The following is a 10416-nucleotide window of genomic DNA, read 5'->3' on the forward strand; positions in this document are numbered from 1 at the left end:
AATTATAAATTTTAGCAATAGTTTAAAAAAATTGTCACAAAAAAATCATTAATTTTTAATTTTCAGTAACAATTTGAAAAAATCGTCATAGAAAAATGTCATTAATTCTAAATTTTAGTTACAAATTATAAAAATCGTGACAAAAAAGTCACTAATTGTCAATTTTTAGAGATATATGTAAAAAATATCACAAAAAAATATTTTTAGTAACGATTTTACTTGAACTTATTTTCAATAGGATTTGAGAGAATTTAAATATTAATAATATATCTCAAAATTTAATACAATACAAAAGAAAAATAAAATTAAAAAAATACATTATTATAAAATAAATGACAACACTATTTTTCTATTCACCTAATTAACGAATACTAATAAAAATAAAATTAAAACCTTGCTTGGCATAGTCTATTTTAGTTTATCTTTTTATTTTTTATCTTTTTTGGATCACATCAATCAATATCTCCTCTCTAATTCTCTATATATCTTTTTATAAAAAGTTAAAAAACACATTTATGTAAGACATTTCAAATTATCCCAAATATTACATAAATCAAAACATTGATAGAGGTGTTTTAATAAAAATAAAAATAAAAATAAAACCCTTATTCAATTGGCATTTTCGTATTTTGAATTAAATTCATGGTCATTTACCGAATCTTTATTGATACGTGGCAAGCCCTCCAGTAGTCCAGAAGAACAGTTAACCAAAACGGCTCAAGATTCGTCATTTTGTGCAGGACCGTTACTTTTCAACCGTCAGATCAGAATCCAACACCTAACCCACCTCTGGTTAACCCATCAACCCAGTTGGCCCACAGAATAATCCTTCAAACAGTTACCCCCAAACATCCCAAATATTACCACTCGCCCAATCCTCCCTGATCTATAAAATGGAGCCTTTGAAGGAAGCTAGGTTTGCCCAACTGAAGAGCCTCAGGGCCTAAAAAACAAAAAGTACAAAAAAAAGTTCTCTCTCTTTCTCTCACTCTCTCTCTCTCTAGTTTTTCTATTGTACAACAATGGCGAACTCGTCTAGAAGATCCAGTGGACCAGTTCTACCGATGGCATCAGTAATCTCACCGTCGAGTCGATTTGATTCTTCGTCACCGTCCGATACTCCGTCGTCATTGATAGATCCAGGTCATGTCTTCCACAGGCCTTCCTCACCGACGCGCGTGAAACTCCATGGTCTGGCGTCCTCCTCTGTGCGGTTCTCGATTGGTAGTAGTAGATCGAGGTCTCCCAGCCGTTCGATGGCGGTCTCGCCTCGAGATCATGTCTTCCGGAAGCCGAACTACAATCCAATCCGGAAGAAGACGTGTACGTGCTCGCCTTCGACGCATCCTGGCTCGTTTCGGTGTAGTCTGCACAAGAATTGTGATTCTGGACAGTCGATTTCGTACTCGCCGAACCGGTTGAACGCTCGCAGATCGGTGATGGCGAACTCGCTTGTGCGGATTGGAACCGTGGAAGGTGACTTGGTGAAGCGAGCTTTGGCGCAACTTATTCGGCCTTCCTCGCATCAGCAGAGGCGGAGAGCTGATTTTCAACCTAGGCACAGTCGGCTCTCGATCGTGTCCACAGGCTATGATTTCTGAGACTTGCAGGTTTCCAGCGATGATTCCGGCTAGTATCTGGCGATTTCGGATGGATTGTTTGTACCACAGAGATTCGAACCCCTTGTACATATATAATTTGCTGCAGCTGATGATTGGAAATGAAGGAAAGTTTTGGACAATTGCATTTTAATTCAAACTAATACTGAGAATTGCGAGCTTAAAATCAAGATTAAGATCTAATTATGGTGGTGAATTGTTCATAATTAATTAAGGGTTGGTTTGGAGAAGGGTTGGCTTTTTGACTTTTTTTTGTTTTTTTTTTTTTTAATTATTTTAACTTGGGTTAAAAAGTTTGTTTTGGAAATAATTTTTTTATTTTTTTTATTTTTTTTAGAGAAGAATGTAATGATTATAAATTAGATGTAATATTTTATTTTTTGTAATTAAAATAATTTATTTTATCTTTTATAATTAAAATAGTTAAAAATAAAAAAAATAAAATAAAATAAATAAATAAAATAAATTCCTAACCTAACTTGCCAAACGGAGGCTAAGATTTGTTGAAGAATTGGTATTTGGTTTGTGAAGCCATAGGATGATTCGATCCGTTCCATCTGTTCGCAGCGATTAATTTTCACGTTTTGCCGTTATCGTATATGTTTGTCGTATGCGTTTACGTTTCTTGCTCTGTTTTCTTTTTATTTATTTCAATTCTTAATTATTATTATTAATTTTTAATTAATTTTAAATTGTTTACAAATATGATGTCGAAGTTGTGAACTCGGAATTGACTCAAGCTCTGTTTGACAACTTAGTTTGTGTTATTTTAGCCGTAAAAGATAAAATAGATTATTTTAATTATAATAAATAAAATATCATATTTAATTTATAATCATTATACTCTTCTCTCATAAAAAAAATCAAAAAGTCAAATAATTAAAAAGCGCTTTCCAAATCAAATTTTTTGACCCAAATTAAAATATCAAAAAAAATTAAAAAGTGAAAAAGTAATTTACTTTTCAAATGAAGGCGGAGATTGATTTCTATATTCGGACTTTAAAATTTTATTAACGAATTGAAAAGTTGAAAATTATTGCCACTTATTTTGAAAAGTAAAAAAAATATAAATATAAATTTTTAATTTGTTTTATTTTTTTTTAAATATATATAAAAAATAAAAAAATAATATGATTTAAATAAATTAGTAAATTAAAATAGACCTACAACTACTTGGCTTTCGGCGCGGATAATATCAGAGCCCCAGGACAAAAATGACAAGGACGAAAATGACGCGGATATATCAGAGGCCCATGACGAAAATGACAAGGAAAATATGTGAAAATTTACAAACAAAGCCATGTATGATTTACCGTGAAAAAAATAAAAAATAAATATAAAATGGGTAAATTACGCAAGTCTCTTTGAAGAATATATGTTAACTCCTACAAGTCTAGAATTAACGGTTCGTTTAAGAATTAATTTTTTAATTTGTTTTATAATTTTTTTTAAAAATAGAGAAATTAATCTTTTATAATAATCTTTTAATTTTTTACTAATTTAGTTACTTCTTAAATAAGGCCCGACTATAATAATGTTAAATTGATTAGAATTCGTATGATTAAGTATTATATTAATTAAAATTTAATTAAGTCAAAATTATGAACTAAAATTTTAAAATATGATTTTATTTATATCCAAATGCATCATTACTATAATTGTTTTTAGGAAAAATTAGTCTAAAATCACTCTCTTACTTTTAGTAATGTATAAGATCCACAATATTATTTTATGATGTCTAAAGTCCTTCAATTTGACACTCTCTCTCTCTCTCTCTCTCTAAATCCAAACCTCACTTCACTCCCTTCAATGGCCGCTTTGGATTCCGCCGGAGTTCATCATCGTTGTCGTCTTTTCCAACTCTCTCTTCTCCGTCAAGCGAAGCTCGAAGCATCCTTATCCATGTATGATTTTACCGATATCGGAATCGAAACATACCGCGACGAGAAGACAACCCAATGGTGGAAGTGAACGATGATACCATTTCTCAGAAACACAATCGTTTGTGAATAGTGGTTTGGAGTTGAGATCGTAGTCCAAAAGGCTTTGAGTATCAATTTTCATTGGCAACTCCAGTAGTCAAACAAGCCCTAGAAATTCACGAAGATATATACATGAATATATAGATATATGTGTATATATATATATATATATATAGAGAGAGAGAGAGAGAGAGACAAGGTGTTGGTTATCATAGTGGAGCTTTAAAGAGTTGATTAGAAATCAAAGCTTAGGTATTGTAGTAGTTATGACTCTCCCAATATGAATCAAAATCAACAACAAATTTTTTAATTATCACTCTGACTCTACCAATTTGAAATGAATCGAAAGGTTGTCTTGGAAAACACACACTCGAAAAGTGTGAGAACCTGAAAGTTGACCCAAATTTGATTAAAAACTTTATTTGCTTTGCTATGGACTACTTCAGTGACAAACTCAGATTCAAGAATAAATATTCTCTGGGAAGTCCAGAGAAATCCAAAGAAGTTCTCTAGATTGATCGATACAGAAGCGAGGCTAGCAGCAGCAGCAGCAGTGGAACCAACAGAGAGCGAAAGCTTTGTTGTTGATGTTGGCCGTTATAGAAGCTCTTGCGGTTATTGTAGATTCTGTGCTCACTCCAGTATTTCTCACGGTCACTTTCTCTAATTCTCTTTCTATTTCTATTCCTATGTTTTTCTAGATTGATCGATTTCTTTTTAGGCATAACAATGTTTTATGTTGAAATTGAAACATTAAATGAACTATTTTTCTCTTCTTTTTGCTTGTTTGTTTATCTTGAGCTGTTTCATTAAATTATTGATACAGAAAGGTAGCTTTTTGGTGGGTTTGTGAAGGATGTTATTTTGAAGGACGCAATTAAGGCATATTTACAAACACATAATCGGAAATGAGACACATAAGTTGAATTTTTCTAATTTGAACTTAAGTTACTATGCTTATTTGAAAATAATAAATATTTTTTCCCCATCAATTCTAAGTTTATCTTGGTCACTCAACTGTTTGTTTTGCTGTGTTTGGCCAAATAAATAAGTCAACTACCTGTGCATCATGGTTCAGGGAAGCAAGTGATGAGCTTAATGGGTGGTGTAGATGTTGAATTTGAAAACATCCTTGTGTATCTCTGTGGTTATGTTTCTCTGCCATGTGTAATTATGATGTGTGTTTGTATATAATGTTTTGGATCAATTGCACCTCCAAAGAAAATCAAAGAAGCAGCATGGTAGAGAAAATTAAAGAAGCAGCATGGCAGAGAAAATCAAAGAAGCAACCTGACAGAGAAAATTAAAGAAGCAACATAGTAGATAAAATCAAAGAAGCAACATGGCAGAGAAAATTAAAGAAGCAACATAGTAGATAAAATTAAAGAAGCAACATGGCAGAGAAAATTAAAGAAGCAACATGGCAGAGAAAATCAAAGAAGCAACCTGGCAGAAAAAATTAAAGAAGCAACCTCGTAGAGAAAATTGAAGAAGCAACATGGCAGAGAAAATCAAAGAAGCAACTTGGCAGAAAAAATTAAAAAAGCAACAAAGAAGCAACCTGGAAAATAAAATTAAAGAAGCAGCGTGGTAGAGAAAATCAAAGAAGCAACCTAGCAAAGAAAATTAAAGAAGAAACATGGCAAAGAAAATTAAAGAAAAAATATGGAAAAGAAAATTAAAGAAACAACTTGGCAGAGAAAATTAAAAAAGTAACATGACAGAGAAAATTAAAGAAGCAACCTGATAGAGAAAGTTAAAGAAGCACCATGGCAGAGAAAATCAAAGAAGTAACCTGGTAGAGAAAATTAAAGAAGCAACATGGTAGAAAAAATCAAAGAAGCAACATGGCAGAGAAAATCAAAGAAGCAACATGGCAGAAAAAATCAAAGAAGCAACATGGCAAAGAAAATTAAAGAAGCAATATGGTAGAGAAAATTAAAGAAGTAACATGGTAGAGAAAATCAGAGAAGCAACCTGGCAGAGAAAATTAAAGATGTAACATGGCAGAAAAAATCAAGGAAGCAACCTAGTAGAGAAATTAAAAAAGCAACATGGCAGAGAAAATCAAAGAAGTAACATGGGAGAGAAAATTAAAGAAGCAACATGACAGAGAAAATCAAAGAAGCAACCTAGCAGAGAAAATTACGCATGGCAGAGAAAATCACACAACTAGCCAGAGAAAACAAAGAAGCAACATACCAGAGAAAATTATACATACCAGAGAAAATTACACATAACAGATAAAATTAAACATACTAGAGAAAATTACACTGGGACTTTACTTGATAGTACTCAATTCGATTCGAGTTGTGATAAGGGAACACCGTTTAAGTTCACTCTTGGCCAAGATAAGCGTTTCGTAATCTTTTCTTTATTTGATAGATTGTTAATGATTGTTCAACCAAAAAAGATTGTAAGGAGAAATTTCTCTAGGTTTAGAGAAGGGGAATTTTTCTGGTTTGGGGAAATTTCTCTAGGTTTGGAGAAAGGAAATTTCTCTGGAGAGAAGGGAAAGCTAGGAAGGCCAGAGAAATTTCCAAAATTTCTCTAGAGTGTGAAATTTCTCTGAAGGCCAGAGAAGGAAAATTTCTCTGGAAAGAATGGAAGGTCAGCGAAATTTATCTGGATTGGATAGAATTTCTCTGGTCCACAATTTCTCTAGATAAAATTTCTCTGGCAAGTCTAGAGAAATTCTCTAGATGAAATTTCTCTAGTTCAGATTGAGGGACTATAGACATCATGAAAATATTAGATGTCCTTTGTGTTATAAATTCTTAATACCATGGACCTAAAAAAAAAGAAGAACTTTTTTTAAAGCCCCTAATAATAATAATTTAGAGGATAAAGGACACCCAAAAAAATAGTGATGCATCGGGTCCCTGAACAACTTGGCGCGCGTTTTTAATTATTTTGTGGACCAAAATACCCTTGCCAAAATCAACACAGAAACGAAACTCATTCCGACATTTGAGTTCCATTCCAAGCATCCAGCATCTTCACGAACAGGAGAACATCAGAATTAGGGTTTCAACATCATCTTCACCATCGACATTAGAGCTTCGTTATCTTCTGCAAAAATCATTCTCATTCCTTCCTCACAAATTTCTCTGACCTTCGTTAAAGCTTCGTTTTCACTGTTCATCGTCATCTCAGTCTATCTTCGTCACGTCACGTCGCATCTTCATCTCAGGCCATATCAGCTCGTCATTCAAGTTTCATTCTAACTCTGGTCAGTTTTTCTACAATACCACTAGATTTTCTCTGGAAACACAGTTAATAGCATTTTATATTAACCTTCCATAAATTAAGGTTTCAATTTCGTAATAAAAAGCTACCTGAATTTGGAAAAAGTTATTTCTGTGTGTTTTGAACTTATTCTTGAACATGTTTGTGTGATTTTATCTGTAAATTTCTCTGGCATTTGAATTTCTCTGATTTTTGCTTGATGTATGTTTCTTCTTTCAATTTTCTCTGGCATGTTTATTTTCAAAAAAATAATTTTCTGTGTTTTTATCTTATTCTTGAACATGTTTCTGTAATTTTGTTTATAAATTTCCCTGCTCTGTAAATTTCTCTGTAATATGTATTTTTAATTGAAATGTCTATCTTTCTCTGGAATGTCTATTACTCTCTTGCCTCTATCTAAGTTTCTTTGGTATTTATAATTTTCTCTGACCACATCACATCACTTTTCTCCCTTGTGTGTCTGTATCATTTTTAATTTTCTCTGGAATTTTAATATTATGGACTGGAATGAATGTTTTTTCTTTGAATTTTCTCTGCCATGTGTATTTTGAGAAAAAGTTATTTTTCTGTATTTTGATTTTATTCTTGAACATGTTTCTGTGATTTTTTCTATGAATTTCTCTGCTTTGTAAATTTCTCTAGAATATGTATTTTTCTCTGGAATGTCTATTACTCTCTTGCCTGTCTAAGTTTCTCTGGTATTTATAATTTTCTTTAACCACATCACACCACTTTCCTCCCTTGTGTGTCTCTATCATGGTTAATTTTCTCTGGTTGTGTATGTAAATTTCTCTGGCATTTTAATATTATGAATTGAAATTTTCTCTGGAATGGAAATTTCCTCAAGAATGTGTAATTTTCTCCGGAATGTGTTTTTTTCTCTGGTATGTTTATTTTGTTCAATTCTTGGTTTCAATGTGGTATAATTTTTAGTGACATGTTTACATTACTTTATTTATTTTATCTTGCTAATTATGGAATGAAAATTTTCTTTCGCTTGCTATGTTTACTTTTTTCTATCATTCATTTTCTCTGGTATGTTTACTTCTATATGTAATTTTAACAATTATTGAAAATTTATCTCTCATGTTTATGATGATGTGTTGATTTACTCTGACATTTAATTTTTAATGTCTAATTTTCTTTGGCATGTCCAATTTTCTCTGGCATGTCCAATTTTCTGTAATTTTCTCTGGCATCTCCAATTTTCTTTTTTCTGTAATTTTCTCCCTTATCTGTAATTTTCTCTGACATGTCCAATTTTCTCTGGCATGTTCAATTTTCTTTGGGATTTAATGTTGACATCTTTATGTTTTAATCATTGTCTAGAAATGGCAAAACGTAAAAGCAGCGAAACACTAGAAACACCAAGCAAAAAACAGAAACTCTCTCAGTCTTCTTATGGGCTAAGATAAAAAACCAACAGCAAAACACTAGAAACACCAAGTAAAAAAGAACAAATCTTTCAGTCTTCTTATGATCTAAGATAAAAAACTAGCAGCAAAACACCACAAACTCCTCACCAAAACACACAAGTCCAGGGTAATGAAGCAACTAGCATCCAAATGAGTATCCCAACTTCAAAAGACTCAAGCTCAAAGGGGAAAAAACCTGTTAAACTCCACAGAAAGAGAGCTCACTACAGCATTCAATTCCGATCCAACTGCTCATCTGTCGTCTCCTTTTTTCAAACACTTAAATTCAATTCAAAACAACTTTTAGAGCTTCAAAAAACCCCATTCTGGTATTTGATCCAAGCTCTAACCACTGGAAGGATGGATCCAAAGAAATATAGGAAATCCGATGATAATGTAGTTGCCATAATCCAATGTTACAATGAAAAAACAAAATCATTCACAGTTGGTAAGAAGAACCTGACCTTTACAACAAATGACATGACATTGATTTTTGGTTAGAATGAGGTAAAAGAGCCAAGTCATTAAGATACTCTAAAAAGTCAAAATCTGCATTCCTCGGGAGAAGATTCCAAAAGGACATAAGGCTCACTGGTCCTGTTCTTAAAAATGCCTTGGTCAAAGCAATGAAAGGCAAGCAACCAACTGACTTCAAAGATGTAGCAATCATTGTTACATTGTACTTGTGTCTCACCCTATTTTTTGTAACAAGTGGGAATTCAATAGGTTGGGTTTTATAAACTATGTGAAACCTCTTGAATCAATGAAACAGTATAATTGGCCAGAAACAATCACATCAACATTGATTGATTCTATCATGGCATTGCACAAAACTCCAGAAAAAGTTACAGGGTGTGTCATTGCATTGCTGGTAAGTATAATATCCATTCAAATTTGCAGTTATCATACTTACAAATTTGTGCATTTCGAAAATTTTATTTACTTTAATTTTCATCACAGTATTGGCTATGTGAACGTGCAACTATCATTGACTCGGAAGACAGTAACACAACTGACTTCCCAAGATGTGCCAAGTGGAACCTACAAACCTTGACGAAACAGCTGCAGAAGACACCAGTCCACTCTCTTGCACCTCGACAGGTTAGATTCTTATTACTACTGAAATCTCAGTGAAATTTCAAAATTTCTCTGACCACTGCTTTGTTTCCCTCCTTGTGCATTGATTGATTAAGATCAATTTTCTCTGAACTATCAATTTATGTTTTCTTCTTTGGTTACCACTGGTCTATTTCTGCCATTGTAATCAATTTTCTCTGCCATCTAAATTTCTCTAACCACAATTGTAACACATTAACTTATATGCTCTGATTGATTTTCTCTAATATCTGAATTATGTTGGTTGTTTCATAATTTTCTCTAGCCCATAAAATTTTCTCCTTGTGTGTAATTTTCTCTGCCCATAACTTATGTGCCTTGCATCTTTGATAAACACTATTTATTTTTATCCTTCTATTGAATTTTCTCTGGAATCCAAATTTTTCTGACACAATTATAGTCAAACATTAACTTGTATGCCTTGATTGATTTTCTCTGATATCTAAATTATGTTGCTTGTTTCATAATTTTCTCTGCCTCGTAAAATTAACTCCTTGTCTCTAATTTTCTCTGGCCCATATAATTTTCTCTGAAGTTTGTTTCCCATTAGTATCATTTAGATGAATTTTATTTTCCTTATTTGAATTTTTTCTCTCAGTGAATTTTGTAACATTTCTCTAATAAACGAGTCTCCTGTTACAGATAGATAACAAGCAGCTAGTCAAAAACACATCAGAGGAGTTTTGTTTTGGTAAAAAGACGAAGAAAGAATCAAAAAAGGTAATTGTCAAATTCAAGGAGACATTACAAGATCCATATGAAGATGGAGGGAATGAAGAAACAGAAGGCAACAAAAAAGAATACGAAGCCAGCAATGGACAAGAACATCAAGCAAGCAGTGGAGAAGAAGAAACCAGAGAAGAAAGTGAAGAAATAGAAGCAGAAGACAAAGAACAAAATGAACAGAAAGAAGAAGACAGTGAACAAGAAGATGAAGAAGAAGATGAATAGCAAGAAGAAAACAAAGAGGAAAGTGATGAAGAAGAACATAATGAGCCGATGGACCAACAACGTGATTGCATTTGTGGCTTAACA

General features: G+C 32.6%; 1 protein-coding gene across 1 annotated transcript; it reads left to right on the forward strand.

Moving 5' to 3' along the window:
- Positions 1-1022: 1022 nt before the first annotated feature.
- Positions 1023-1601, forward strand: LOC114273913 (uncharacterized). Its single transcript, XM_028215740.2, has one exon. It carries the CDS (start codon positions 1023-1025, stop codon positions 1599-1601), a length of 579 nt encoding a protein of 192 aa, XP_028071541.2.
- Positions 1602-10416: the final 8815 nt, after the last annotated feature.

This window comes from Camellia sinensis, chromosome 13, assembly GCF_055761805.1.
Source record: "Camellia sinensis isolate YWXY chromosome 13, ASM5576180v1, whole genome shotgun sequence".
Classification (NCBI taxonomy): domain Eukaryota; kingdom Viridiplantae; phylum Streptophyta; class Magnoliopsida; order Ericales; family Theaceae; genus Camellia; species Camellia sinensis.

Excerpts from the sequence above, each read along its gene's own strand:
- LOC114273913 (XM_028215740.2), top strand. The coding sequence starts at position 1,023 with ATGGCGAACTCGTCTAGAAGATCCAGTGGACCAGTTCTACCGATGGCA.